Consider the following 15455-nt stretch of genomic DNA (forward strand, 5'->3'; position numbering starts at 1 on the left):
GCCCCGGGTGGGCAGACGAAAATACAAACACATTAATGGAGGGAGTACAAGAGCAGTCATCCATCCGTCCATTTATAGGAATGAGTGATGGAGCTCCTTCTTTAGCTGTGAGAGCTTTGGGTCTCTGCCTCCCCCCAGCCCTGGTCCCCTCACTCAGAGCCCCTGCTAGCATTTAGATCACACTTTACAAATGTTATCTCATTTTATTATCCTCACACAGCCTTGGAGGTAGGTGTTATTATTCTACCTAGGAGGTGGGTGTTATTATTCTACCCAGGAGGTGGGTGTTATTATACTACCCATTTTACAAATGGGGAAACAAGCAGATGGAGGTGAAATGACTCACCCAGGGTCACAGAGCTAGTTGAGTACCTGAGGGCAAATTTGAACTCAGGGCTACCAAAGTCGGGCTCTAGCTGTCCTGAGCTGAAGCATCCAGCTGCCTCCTGCCTAGGCAAGGGGATGAAATAAAAGATCATTGTGGGGAGGGGGGAGGTAGACGTTGAGCTGAGCTTGACTGAGATTTAGGGTCTGGAGTTGAACAAATAAGAAGGGGGCATTTCAGGGAGAGGACAGGGCATGAAGAAAGCTGTAGAGACACAATGGAGAGAACAGCCTGGCCAGAAGGGAGAGTCTGTAGGAGGAGGGAATGAGAGACGTGGATGAGATGGGGAAGAACATGTCTCGGAGTGCCAGGCTGAAGAGTTTGCGTGTGATCTAGTAGAGAATCAGGAGTTTGCTTTTTAGGAAGATGAGTCTGCCAGTGAGAGGCAGTAAAAAAACAACAACAAACAAACAAACAAAAAAAAACAAAACAGCCTCAGCATCAGGAAAACCTGAGTTCAAGTCTTACCTCCAACAATTACTAGCTGTGTGACCCTGGGAGTCAGGAGGACCTGGGTTAAAATCTGGCCTCTGCTACTTCCTACTGTGTGACTCTGGGCAAGTCACTTAATCCCAGTTACCTAACCTTTGCCCTTCTGTCTTAGAGTTGTTACTGGGACAGAAAATAAGGATTTAAAAAAGGGGTGGGAGGTAACATAGGCAGGAGGAAGTGAGGAGGGATGAGAATCTGAAGAGAAAGGCCAGAGTTAGGAGGCTGCTAAGGCTGCAGGCTAGGTGAAGGGCGATGGGGCCCTGGTTTGGGGTGATAGCCGTGAAAATGGAGAGGAGGGAACAACTGAGGGAAGTAGAAAGGATAGAACTTTGTGGCTGGATACGGGGGGGTGGGCGGGGGGACAGGGAGAGAGAAGAGTGAAGGGGACACCGGCCTTTCCATCTTGGGGGCCTGGGAGTCTGGGGGTACCACTGTACCACTGACAGGAACGAGGAAGTGGGGACAGGAAAGTGAGGCAATTTGCAGAGGGAGGATCGTGACTCTCTTTTGGGGCATGTTGAGTTCCAGGTGATGGTGGAGATGTTCCCGAGGCACCGAGCAATGTGGGGCCCGAGTCTGGAGACAACCAGGATGCCATCTGGAGCAGCTCGCTGTGAAACTCCCAGAGGAGGGTCGGGGCCCCCCCGCGCTCAGTCCCTTGGTGTCCAGAGGTAGGTGTAGGGCCCCTCACTGGCCCTGGCACCTGATGCCATCGGGACCGCTCTGGTAAGAACCCACAGGATTACTTGTAGAAAAGCTGGTCAGTCCCGATTCCCAGCCTAAAGAAAGGTTTGGAGCAGATGCATTTTCTAAGGTATGAAGCCCAGCTAAGTCACTGATAAACAAGAACAACAAAAATGAGCCGGCACATTCAGGATGAAGGCAGCAGAGATGAGATTCTAAAGAGAAAAGGGTAGGATGAGGAGGCTGCTGAGGCGGCAGTCTAGGTGAAGAGCCATAAGGACCTATTTTGGGGGATAGCTGTGAAAATGGAGAGGAGGGAACCCCTAAGGGAGGTAGAAAGGATAAAACTTGGTGGCTGGCTATGGGGCAGAGAGAAGGAAGAAGTTAAGGGTGACACTGGGAAGCTCCCCATGGACAGAGGAGGAACTGGAATGTGAAGAGCCTTGATTTAATGCCCTTTGAGGATAAGCAGAAGGAGCTGGGGGTCCTCAGCTGGGGGAAACGCAGTCGCCGTCATTAAATACTTGAAAAGCTTTCTAATGAAAGAAGATTACATTTATTCTGCATAGGAGAATAAATCTCCCAGGGGAGGATGAAGAGCTATGAGGAGAAATTGCAAAGAAGTAGATTTAGGCAGGATAAAAGGAAAAACTTCCTAAGAATTAGAGCTAGCCCAAAGTAGAATGGGTTGCTAGGGAAATGGTGGTTTCCTCCTTGGAGATCTTCTGGCAGAGGATGGAAGACCACTTGTCATTCCTATAGTAGTGGGAGGGGTTTTTGGGGGGTGGGGGGGTGGGATGGCTTATACAAGAGGACCACTCTCTCAACTCCGAAATTCTATTATTCTTTGACTCTATGGAAATCAAGCCAGAGAAGTGCCACGGCCTTGGACTGTCTTATAGAAGTCCGGGGTGACCCAGGGCCAGGCAGAGGGAGCACCTCGCCTGGCAGAGCTCAGCACAGCGCACCTCGCAATGCCAGGGGTTAGTAAAAGCAGGAAGTGACCTGTGTGTGGTTCCACACTTTCATCTGTACACAGAGACTGTCCTTTACAGCCATCCTGGGATAGGCAGAGCAAACATGGGGGCCTCATTTTATAGAGGAAACTGGGATTCAGAAGGAAGGATTTATTTGCTCAAGATGAAACAGCTCCTATATAAGCACTACCCAGAGGGCAACCCAGATCTCCAACCTGGAAAGCCTGATAAGTCTAAGGGCCTGGTGAGTGGGGGCTATTTTGTGGAAGGTCTTGACTATATAGGCCCAGGAAATGGGGCGATTCTCTGCTGAACCTGGGGATCTGCCCCCCCCCCCCGCCCAGGGCTCCCCTTATATAGGGCTCACAGGTGGGCTCTTGGCCAAGGGAGGAACTGCCTTCAGACTAGGGTGTCTCAGAGTCAGTGGGGGCAAAGACAAGGCGATGCAGGGCCAGGAGAACAGGTGAAGTGCCAGAGCGGGGCGGGCCTGGAAGGCTTAGGGGAGAGGATGGGGGGTGGTGGAATAAGGGGTGGGCAGAGAGGGACCCAGAAAGATGCCCGCCAGCCCCTGAGAGGCTGTCAGGCCAACAGAGCCTGTAAACCCTCTGGGGCATCACAGGGGACCCTCGCTCTCTCTTAGCATCGTTATTGCCCCCTCCCCAAGTACAGGATTTCTTACTGGCCTCCTAGAAAGGGGGAGGGAAGTGGCCCCAGGGGTGTCAGAGGAAGGTCTCTAAGGACATCCCAGGGCTGGAAACGTGAAAAGAGCGAGAGGCCCTCCTGTTTGGCCAGGCTGGGCAGCTCCCCTGGCCGGGAGGACCTCTCCCTCCCGAGGTGAGGGCTCCCAGGCCTCGTTCATTCCTCGGCATCCTGCCCGCCCCCCCTGACTCACTTCCTTTGCATAGAGGCGGAAGCCTCTTCATCAGCTTCCTCTCCCTCCTGGCTCTCTCCCCACAGGCAGGTGTCCTGCTCCTGGGTCCTGGCTGGAGACTTCCAGAAGCGGGGTTCCCCTGATGCCTTTGAGTGCCGTCTACTGACCTTTCCCCCTAGAGCTCCCTCCTCCCTCCACTCGGCTGGCTGGGAGCCTCCAGCCCAGGGAGGCTTTGGCATTTCCTGCTTCCTGAACAGCTGGAACTACCGGCCTCTTGGGAGGCGGGCAGAGCAGGGGGCCGGGGTGCCCCGAGGTGGCTGGCTCAGGGCCTGGCATTGATCACACAAGGTATGGACCCACTGGGGCTGGGGAGGGCCTGGAGGCTTCCCCCCTCCCTCCGGCTGGCCTGGGCTCTTGCTGTTTGTGCCTCTCTCCTGTCTGCCTCCTTTCTGTACATCTCCCTCTGCCTCTGCCTCTCTCCTGGCATCCGTGTCCGTGTCTCCGTCTGCCTGCTTTTGTGCTTTCCTCGTCTTTGCCTCCTTGTCACCTCTCCGGGTCTTTCAGTCTCTCCTTTTCGTTTCCTTCTGTCACCTCGAGCCTGGCTCTGGGTCTGTGTCTCCTTGTATCTTAATGTCTTCATCTCTCTCTCCTTGTGTCTGCCTCAAGTTGGGGTGGATCGTGTGGGATTTCTCCTGCCCTCGGTGTCTGTGAGTATGGGGAGGTGGAGGGGACTCCAGGAGAGGGGTCTTGCTTAGAGCTAGCTCATCAGACTGCGCCTCTGCCTTGCCGAACCCCAGACTTTCCTCCCGGTCCATCCATCCCCCAGTTCTTGGAGGTCTACTTGTGGAGAGGCTGATTCTCCTCTTCCGCCCTGCATCTTTTACCAGCCTCCCAGTGACTAGGGGCCAAGGAGAAGACCAGCTTCAAAAAGGAACTTTGGGGGACAGTCCTTGTCACATGCTAGAAGCTTTCCTGGGAAGGGACTTGCGATGTGGCTTTAGTGCTGGGGCATTTCTGATCTCTTCCCCCTGTCCACATACTACCTCCAACCCCCACAGAAGCCTGGTGGTCATCAGTGGGGGAGGAAATGGGGTCAAAAACTTATCTTCTCCTAGACCCTGCCACTGACCCCTCTGTCAGGAAGCCCTCTAGGCAAGCAAAGCCACAGAACCACCCACCCCTCCCAGTGTCAGGCCTGGTCACTTCCTCATTCACTATGGCAGAGCCGTATTTATTCCTTCTACTCTAAAGGATTTGCATGTGGGGCCCAGGCATCCTGCTGTGGGGGTAAAGGTTTGACACCCACCCCTCACTAGCCTGGCCCAGCCTGGCTGCCTCCTCCAGGGAGCACCTCCTGAGATAGACCCTGTGCAGCCGGATGGGAGAGCCTGGCACCTGGGAAGTTGCATAAGTCCAATCAACTCTGTCATTTTTCAGAGAAGGAAGCCCAGAGAGAGAAATCAGCTTGTTCAATGTCTTAAATAGTAGAGCCAAGATAGGAACCCGGAACCTCTGTATCCAAATCCAGTTCTCAGTAACTGTGCCACTTTTTGTAGGAGGAGCAGCAGGGGCCAGAGACAAAGGAAGGAAAGAAACAAGCATCAATTAACCATTTACTAGGTACCAGGCCCTGTGCTATGTGCTTTATAAATATTAACTTATTGAGGTGCTTTTATGACCTCTTATCTTACAGTGAGGCAAATGGAGGTTACACATCAAGCAAGTGTCCTGGCTGGATTTGAACTCGGGCCTCCCTGCCTCTGAGCCCAGGGCTCTATCCACTTTGACACCTCTGCTTCCACTCCTCACTTCCCTCTGTAGCTGAGATGTTGGAAAGAGGGGATCAGGTTGGGGTGTTAGGAAGTGAGAGCTAATGATCCTAAAATTCTACCCTCTGAGCCTTCCTTATAATAGATCTCGGGGATCCACTTTCCCACTGTTGCTTAGACTTAGAGGACCAGGAACAGGGAGTCTAGGTACACCTTAAGACACCCTTAGTAGGACTCTAAGAAAGCACTTTGCTTTTTTTTTTTTTTCTTTCAAGCCTTCTCTCTTAGAATTAATTCTAAGTATTGGTTTCAAGGCAGAAGAGTGGCTAGGCAATTGGGGTTCAATGACTTGCCCAGGGTCACACAGCTAGGCAGTGTTTGAGGCCAATTTTTGAACCCAGGACCTCCCAACTTCAGGCTTGGCCCTCCATCCACTAAGCCACTGAGAAGACTTAACATGAATCTTCCTGTTCTAGGAGAGACAACCTGAATGGTGTGTCTTAGAGAGAGATGGAAGGAGGTCAGCCAAGCCCCCGACCTGCCCAACTTCCCGCAGGGGGCATGATCTCTGTCATCCGCCTGCGTCGGAAGTTTCGAATCCTTCGCAAGAGCCGCATGCGTGCCAACCTTCCCGGGGAAGCATCCTTGGCCCTGAACCCATCCCCATCCCGGCTGCTCCAGAGACAGATCTCCCTTGACCGGGCCAAGCTGTGCAGCACCCCCATGTCCCTCCTGCACTCCCGGGCCCACTTCGAGAAGCCCCAGTACTTCACCTTTGAGGCCCCTGTGGAGTCATCCTCCCGGAGGAGGAAGAAGCCTCGCAGGACCCGGGTGGTGCTGTACCCAGAGAGCTCCCGGAAATACCTCCCCATCGAGCAGAAGAGCAAGGCCAAACGCTGCCTGCTCCTGCTGGTGGCAATCGTCTGCTTCCAGATCCTCAATGCCATCGAAAACCTCGATGACAACCTACAGAAATACGACCTGGACGGGCTAGAGAAAGCCCTACAGCGTGGTGTGTTTGGCCAGAAGGCTGCCACAGACAACATCATGGAACTGCTGCGGGATTACCTGGCCACACACATCCACAGCCAGCCGCTGGTCATCTCGCTCAATGGTCCAAGTGGAGTGGGCAAGAGCCACGTGGGCCGGCTGCTAGCCAAGCACTTCCGCTCTGTGATGGAGGGTGATTTTGTGTTCCAGTATTATGTAATGCACCACTGTCCGGACCGTCAGGAAGGCCTCACCTGCCAGCAGGACTTGTCTGAGAAGATCACAGACATGGTGACCCGGGCTGAAGTGGAGGAAAAGATTCCTGTGTTCATCCTGGACGAGGTGGAGTTCATGTCCCCAGGCCTGCTGGACACTCTGCATGGCTTCCTCCAGCCTCGGCAGTCCAATGAGTTCCTCAATGCCATCTATGTGCTCATCAGCAGCATTGGAGGCAGCGAGATCACACGCTTCGTCCTGCAGAATGTCTCCAGCGAGCTGACTCCCCGGCGCCGTAGCGAGGAGCTCAGCCATACTGTGCACACCCTCCTGGTAGGCAGTCACCCGCTCTGGGAGACCGCCCAGGTAGTCCCCTTTGTCCTTCTGGAAAAGTGGGACATCATGAACTGCTTCCTGGACGAGATGGTAGGGGAAGGCTTCTACCCCGACCAGAGCCACATCGAGAACCTGGCAGGGCAACTCAGCTACTATCGCACCAAGGGTGGGGAGTTTGCTGTCACTGGTTGCAAGCAAGTGGTGGCCAAGGTCAACCTGTTATAGTGGGCACCTTGCACTTCCTGCTCCTGTTCTTGCCTGTCTCCTTCACTTTTCCCTGGACTTTGAACCTACCATAGGCAGGGCACCAAGGGCTTAGCAGGTTGCTCTTATACTCCTCCAAGCTCTCACATTTCCTGCTTTGACTAGGTGATTCTTGACTTGGACAGTGTTCCTGGGCTTGTCCTGGAGAATCCTGCCTCTGCAGGGCTTGGAGGAGACCCAAAGTGCTGCTCACTGGAGGAAGGCCGAAGCCTCTATTTATACACCAGACTTTAAGGCTGATTCTCTGAAGATTTTCCCCTAGTCTGGATCTCTGGTTTCTCTGCAAAGGCAAAACACTCATGAAGGAGCTTCAGGGCCCCCAGGAGCTGAGGAAAGGGCTGATGCTGGAGTGCTGGAGGTCAGACTTGGGGAACTCTTCCCTTTACCCCTCCCCAACCCCCCACCTCCTAAGACTGAAGTCTAAACTCCTGCTTGATCCCAGTGTCAGAACACCAACCCAGGTGGGAGTAATGGAAGAAGAGAAGCTTTCCGGAAAATTGAGACCCTGGGGAGGGAGGAGGCTGTCAAGACTGCCACAGCCTTACTGATTCCCAATAAATGTCTGCCTGATTCGTGTGCCTGATTAATATTTATGATAAATGGGTCCAAACTTTACTTTGTTTCCCCTGCTACAGACTGATGTAATTGGGCCAAGGAGAGATCTGCAAAGCTCTCCACACACTGATGGGGGGCACTGACCCCAGTCTGATCTGTAACTCTGGGCACAGATCAACCTTGACTACAGATTGAATTCTGGCCCTGGTCACAGCCTGGACCCTGACTCTCACTAACCACCTCTGAGAATGTGAATGTCAGTGTAGCCCAACCCACCTCCTCCCCATGTGCACCAGAAGCAATAGGTCAGTATGTGACTCGGGGAGCTCTGCAAGAAGGCATGGAAGCCCTGAACAGTCAAACGCTGTACTCACCTCATGTTTCTAATTTTCCCTCCCACCCTCGAAGGCTCTGCCCATCCATAGTCAGGCAGTCAGTCAGCAGGCATTTATGAATCACTACGTGCCAGGTCCTGTACTAAGTGGGAATATAAAGGTAAAAGCAGGGTTCCTGCCTTCAGGGAGCTTGTATTTAACAGGGGGGACAAAGTACAAATGTAGAGACCTTCTATAGGAAGTTTTCCCCAACCCCTTTTAATTCTCTATCTTCTTTCTGTTAATTATTTGCTATTTATCCTGTATATAGCTTGATTTGTTTGCATGTTGTCTCTCTAAGATTGTAAGCTCCCTGAGGGTAGGGACTATCTTTTGCCTCTATATCCCCAGTGCTTTGCTATATACAGGCACTTAATAAATGTTTATTTATTAATTGGTTGATCAATTGATTGATATCTATAGTGAAAACAGAAGGTTATTTTAGAGGGAAGGGAATGGAGTCAAAAAAGAAAGACATCCATCCCCCCTGAAGGTGGGGTTTTACCTAAGTCACAGAGGGGTAGCAACAGCCATATGAAGAGAGCAGGAAACAAAGGGTTCTGTTGGAAGAACTGTAAGTACACTGGTGTATAGCCAGGGAAGTAAAGTGTAGGAGGACTGGAGAGGTAGAAGGTGTTGCTTTATAGAAGGTTAAAATGCTAGTGTTTTTTATATTGGATCCTGGAGGTGTGAAGGAGCCCCTAAGGCAGGGGTTGGCAACTATGGCTCTGGAGCCATATCTAGCTCTTTTGAGGGCCAGATATGGCTCTTTCTGCAGGAGCCATAAAGTCCATTTTTTTCAGGCACTGTTACAGGAGCAGCACTGTGAGCACTGTACGGCTCTCACGAAATTACATTTTAAAAAATGTGGTGTTTATGGCTCTCACGGCCAAAAAGGTTGCCGACCCCTGCCCTAAGGTGAGGGAGTGACATAAAGTGCTTTCTTCACCTAAGTGGAGAATGGCCGGCTGGCCTAAGGTGTGCCCTAACTACAGCTGTGTCCCGTTAGCAGTGTCATTCGTGGGAGAAGGAACTGAGGTCACCTCTGTACAAGCCCGTTCAAATCTAAACCTCAGTTTCCCTATTTGTAAAATGAGGAGTTGGGGCCCTTCCTGCTCTAACTCTGCCTGCCTCCCTTTCCTCAAATATAAACAGGGTAATAATAGCATTGAGCTCAGAGGGTTACTGAGAGGAGCAAATGAAATATTCACAAAGGTTTAGCCCGTGCCTGGCATATAACAGGCACTTAGTACAGGTTTATTTTCTTCCTTCCTATCTGTCCAGCCCGCCCTGGGGGAAGAGCCATACTCTTCACTGGGCAGGAGGCTGGGGGTTGGAGGAGTGGAGTGGACCCCTGGCTCCCTAGGTTCTTGGTTTGTACTTTCCCCTGGGTATGCCACTCTGGGCCATTGAACTGGGTGAGTGAGGATGGAGTGGCAACCTTCACCTCCCTGAAAAACCAGCCATTCTCCATCCTATTCTCTAGTGCCTTTCCCTCACCCACGAGGCAGCTCTGCCCCCTCCCCTGTCCGGTGTCCACTTCCCACGGCCCCACCGCCAGCACTGTATCTAGTGTCCGCCCCCCAGGCACTCCCCCAACAGGGCCTCGTGTCCGTTCTCCACGCATCCATATCCGCAGCACTGTTTAGTGTCCGCTCCCTCAGCAGCACTGTCTGCTGTCCGCTCCCCACGCACTCTGCCCGCAGCAGCTTGTTTTCACGTGCACGTGGGTGCCTGGGCTTCAGCTCGGTCTTGCCGGAAAGGGAAACTTCGAGAAGCCTCTCTCCGAGCCCCCCACGGCATCCCCCCCGAGGGGAAGGAGGAAGCGGAGTGTTCTTCAGCTCGCGTAACCTTGGACACACTAGGCGCCCGCCACGCCGCGCGCCGAGCCTCAGTTTCCCCGGATATTACGTGGGTTCTTTCGCCGGTCCCTCTCCATCCCGCCACCGCCATTCGCACCTCCCGGCCCCTATAGACCGTTCCGGCCGGAAGGTTGATTTTGCAGGCCTGGCACTAGAGAGATTTGGGAGAATCGAGAGCGGAGAGCCAATACTTAATGAGGTTCCTCTTTCTGTCCGGGGTCAAAACCACCTCAGCCTCTTCGGCTTCTCAGGGGCACACGAATCCGCTGGTAACCTCGAAAGGGTGAAACCCCCGGGAGGCTCCTCGGGGGCCCAGAGAGGGTGGGGCCGGGGGAAGTTGGAGGCTCCCGGGGGCTGACTGAGGCAGCTACAAGCGGCGCTATGGGAGCCTACCAAGAGGGGGGAGGGGAAGGGAACTAGCGGTACTGCTTGTCTAGGACGGGCCAGACCTTTTACAATTACTATCTCCTTTGATTTTCGCAACCACACTGGGAGGAAGGCACCCTATTAAACTTATTTTATAGTTACCGAAACTGAAGTGGACGGAAGTTGAGCAACTTGCCTAAGGTTGTACAGCTAAGAAGCGTTTGAAGTCAAATTTGAACTCGGGTCTCTCTGACGCCAACCCAGTGCTGCACCGCGTGGGATTGTAGCTGGAAAAAGACGAACAGCGACAGCTAGGGATATGGGGAAAAGGCGGAGCGAAAGACACTTGGGGTAGAGAGAGAGTCAAACAGATGGTAGATTTTCTAAAAAATTATTTTTATTATTATACAAAACACTTCCATATGGGTCCTTGTCGTAAGAGCACACTCAGACAAACCCGAATCCCAAAATAAAACGGTAAATACACTGATGTGAAAGATAATGTGCTTGGAACTGCTTGTTGGTTACTGGATGGGGGAAGGAGGAAGGGAGGGAAAGAACAGGAATCACGTAACCATGGAAAAATATTCTAAATTAATTAATTGAATAAACAAATCAAAATGCTTAAAAAAAAAAAAAGAAAGATAATATCCTTCATTCTGCAATCAGACTGCAACCCTTCTTTCTCTGGAGGTGGAGAACATTCCGCATCATAAATCTTTCAGGATTATCCCAGATTATTGCACTGCGGAGAGCAGCCAAGTTTTCACAGATAATCATCGCCCAATATTGCTGTTACTGTGTACAATGTTCTGCTTATTTCTCTCCGCATCAGTTCCTGCACATCTTTCCAGCTTCCTCTGAGATCATCTTGTTAATCATTCTTATAGCACAAGAATATTCCATCAGAGGGTAGAATTTTTTAAGAGTTGGAAAGTACCTTAGTGGTCATGAGCCCAACTCCTTTATTTTACAGTTGAGGAAATGGAGGTTAAGGGAATTGTAGTAGGAATTGGATTTCAAATCTTCTGAATCGGCAGCTAGGTGGTACAGTGTCAGCCCGGAGTTAGGAAGACTCATCTTCTTGAGCTCAAATGTGGTCTCAGACCCTTACTAGATGTATGACTCTAGACAAGTCACTTCACCTTGTGTGCCTCAATTTCCTCATCTGTAAAATGAGCTGGAGAAGGAATGGCAAACTACTCCAGTATCTTTACCAAGAAAACCCCAAATGGGGTCCCAGAGAGTTAGAGGTGGCTGAATAGTAATAGTTAAAGTTTCCCCAATTATTTAGAACTATCTTGAATTTCTATAAAAAGTTAGGTTCATATAGGCAGTCATGGTTGATATACTTCCAAGTATTTTCCAGTTTTTGTAGTTATTTTGAATGGAATTTCTCTTCCTGCTGAGTTTTTTTTGGTTATGTATTGATATATACTGATGATTTATATGGATTTATTTTATATCCTACAATTTTTCTAAAATTACTAGTTATTTCAGTTAATTTTTAGTTGACTTCCTGAGTTCTTAAAGCATGCCATCATATCATCGAAAATGTGATCATTTTATTTCCCCTTTGTGTATCCTTCTTCCCTTAGTCTCTTTTTCTTAGCTTACTGTGGTAAAAGTATTTATATAGAAGTATTTCTAATATTATGTTAAATAATAGTAGTGATAATGGGAATATTTACTCTAACCCTAGTCTTCTTAGAAAGGCCTCTATAACTTTTCTCCATTATGTATGAAGTATGCTCTTGGATTTTCACAAATATTAGGGAGACATCCATTTACTCATATAATTTCAAGAGTTTTTAATAAAAACAGACATTGAGAGTTTGTCAAAAGCCTTTTCAGTATCTATATAATCATGGTTTTTATTATTTAATTATTAACATGATTATATTTCTAGCTTTCCTTTTTTGAACCAACCTTGCATTTTTGGTGTAAGTCCAACCTGGTGTTATGATATAAAAATTTTGATATGTTATTGAAGATATTTGTTACTTAAGTAATTTAATAGTTAATAATTTAATATTAAATTAATTTAATATTTTAAATTAGATTAGTATTTAATTTGATTTGCTTTAATGATCATTAGGGATAATGATATATGGTTTTCTTTCTCTGCTTTGTCTCTTAATGATTTAGGCATCAAGATCATATTTGTAGGATTGAAAAAGATTGAAAGATGATCTTGTTACAAACAATTTTTATTGTATTAGAATTAATTACCTTTTGAATGCTTGATAGTTAAAGTATTTTTTGATGATTCCTTTACTTCTAACCTTCTCCATTTCAATAGACCTATTTTCATTTTTGAAAAGATGTCTTTTCTATGCAATAGATTCTTTGATTTGTAATTCTAGTAGCTCTCTAACTTAACAGATCATAAGGTCATAGATTTAAATCTGTGAGAGTTCTTAGAAGTCTTCTAATTTAACCTTATTGTTATACAGATGAGGACACTGAGACATTAGGACTTGCCCATTGCCACTCATAAGTAGTAGAATCAAGATTTGAATTCAGATCCTCTGACCCCAAATACAGCACTTTTTCCAATTACCTAAGGAAAATAAAGGCTAAGTGCCTGACCCAGAATTAAAGAGCTAGTAGCAGAGATGGGACTTGAACCCACAACTTCTTGACTCCAAGATCAGCCCTACACCAGGATGGTTGCTCATCAGACTGGTAACTAAATTGCACAATGCTCTAATGTTTATAAAGCATCTTCCTACAATCACTCTGGCATGTTAATCAGGCTGGGATTTTTTTTTGAGCACCTGATGTTTTTTTATTCCAAAAATACACATTTGTCCTGGGTTTCCATCAAGGAATTTTTAAATAGACTACTGCTTGCCAAGGAAGTTTTGTCTTTTAATTTCTGTCTCTATTTTCCTAAAGTCTATATTCTGTCCTGCTCTCCTCTACCCCTGAACAGCCATGGAGCTGTCACTGGCTCACTTTCCCACAAGAACTTGGAGCTAAATTAGCTGGGACACCTCCGGTTAGGGTCCTGCACTGGAGAGTCTTGATGGGACAACAGCAGATCTTGGGTGACCCTGATGAGAGCAGGGTTAAATAGAACCATGGGAGGCAGTCAGAATCTTTGGGTTTAATGAGAAAAGGAATACTGCAGAATACAGACAGTAGATGAAGCCTCTAATCTTCTTACTCATCTATGATAAAACAGGAAACCTCCCCCCCCCCCCAATTCTGTTAATAACCCATTCAGCCAGCTTAGTAAAAGGTCTTGATGGTGGTGGCCATGGATGAGCAGAGGCATGTAAACACCCCATGTCTCCTAAAAATGGACTTTGCCTTTTAATTACACACTTTTAGTTTTAAAGCATGGTTTTGTTGTGTTATGCAATAAATGTGTAGTTGTGTAATATAGATGTTGTAGAAACGAATGGAAAGTCTAGAGGCAGCTAGGTAGCCCAGTGGATAGAGCTCTAGACCTGGAGACAGGAAGACCTGGGTTTAAATATGGCCTCAGACACTTCCTAGCTGTATGACCCTGGGCAAGTCACTTAACTGCAATTTCCTAGCCCTTGCTACTCTTCTGTCTTAGAAGTAATACTAACGGGGGCAGCTGGGTAGCTCAGTGGAGTGAGAGTCAGGCCTAGAGACAGGAGGTCCTAGGTTCAAACCCGGTCTCAGCCACTTCCCAGCTGTGTGACCCTGGGCAAGTCACTTAACCCCCATTGCCTACCCTTACCACTCTTCCACCTATGAGACAATACACCAAAGTACAAGGGTTTAAAAAAAAAATTAAAAAAAGAAGTAATACTAACACAGAGGGTAGGGGTTTAAAAAAAAAAGTAAAGTTTATTTGTTTTTAGCATACATTCTCACTAGTACAGTGCCATATCACCATTGGTCTTCCATTTCCTTTCTATTTTTTTTTTCTAGAAAAGTATTTGACCTATTTGTTGTTGTTCACTCATTTTGGTCATGTCTTTGTGACTTTGTGACAAAATTTTGGATTTTTTTTTAATAACCCTTACCTTCTGTCTTGGAATCAATACTCTGTATTGGCTCCAAGGCAGAAGAGTGGTAAGGGTAGGCAGTGGGGGTCAAGTGACTTGCCCAGGGTCACACAGATAGGAAGTTTCTGAGGTCAGGTTTGAACCTAGGACCTCCTGTCTCTAGGCCTGACTCTCAATCCACTGAGCCACCCAGCTGCCCCCTATTTGGGATTTTCTTGGCAGAGATGCTGGAATGATTTGCCATTTCCTTCTCTGGTTCATTTTACAGATGAGGAAACTGAAGCAAATAGGATTAAGTGGCTTGCCCAGGGACACATAGCCAGTATCTCTTTGACCTGTGGAAGCATCTATATTAGGCATGTCCAGTGAAGTGATGGATTTGTAAACTTTTTTGCATGTAACTCCCTGAGATATAGCATAAGTTCATATCTTTATGTTTTTATTCAGTTATATGATACTCCCTTTCAATTTTAGAATATGGATTAATTGTTAAGATAAGAAAAAGAGACAAAATGAATTGTAATAAATGTGCTGATAGATGCCTCAATCAAATACCTCAGATGCCTCAATTAAAGACTTATGTGATAATGCTGCTGGTGGTTCTAATGAGCAAAATAAACTGAGTTTTTGACCAACAGCAATGTTATTTTTCTTTTTAAAAAAGGTTTTTTATTCATTTTTTTGTTTCTTACATTGCCATAATTATCCTAAGTATCCCTTTCCCTTTTCATATAACAAATAGTTTTTTTTTTTGCAAAAGAAAAACAATCAGAACAAATGATCAATACATTGAAAAAAGCTCCCGAACATGTGCAATATGTAGCATCTGTGGCCCCGATGACCTCCATGGTGCAGTGAGTTGATGCCCCCTCATATCTCTTCCTTTGGGGCCTGCTTGATCTTTATCATCTTGTGCCGTGTGCTTTTGCTTTTTGGTGTGCAGTTGTTCTTCCTTATGCTGTTATAGTTCCGGGGTGTTTCTTGGCTTACTTCACTCTGCATCAGTTTACATAGATCTTCCCATGCTTCTCTGAATGTATCCTTCCCTACAGCACAGTAATACAGCCTGTCCTTAACTTTCTCAGGGGGAATGCTGCTAGAAAATAGCATGAAAGTAAAAAATGCCAATGTTGATACAGTGGATCTATGGGAAACAGGGATGTGGTTCCAAAAACCATAATCTTCACTAGAGATCGCTGAAAACACACTTTTCTGCATATAATTCTTTATAATGAGAGATTAATTCTGATACCAGGTCATTTCCTAACAGAGTAACTATGAAATAACTCATAAAATAAAATATACCAAATAAAACTGGTAACATG

General features: G+C 47.7%; 1 protein-coding gene across 1 annotated transcript; it reads left to right on the forward strand.

Moving 5' to 3' along the window:
- Positions 1–5668: 5668 nt before the first annotated feature.
- Positions 5669–8213, forward strand: TOR4A (torsin family 4 member A). Its single transcript, XM_044661213.1, is given in 2 exon segments — positions 5669–5690; positions 5693–8213. Coding segments are annotated over 2 exon segments (1275 nt in total). The 3' UTR covers positions 6946–8213.
- The last annotated feature ends 7242 nt before the right edge of the window (positions 8214–15455 follow it).

This window comes from Gracilinanus agilis, chromosome 2 (genome assembly GCF_016433145.1).
Source record: "Gracilinanus agilis isolate LMUSP501 chromosome 2, AgileGrace, whole genome shotgun sequence".
Classification (NCBI taxonomy): Eukaryota; Metazoa; Chordata; class Mammalia; order Didelphimorphia; family Didelphidae; genus Gracilinanus; species Gracilinanus agilis.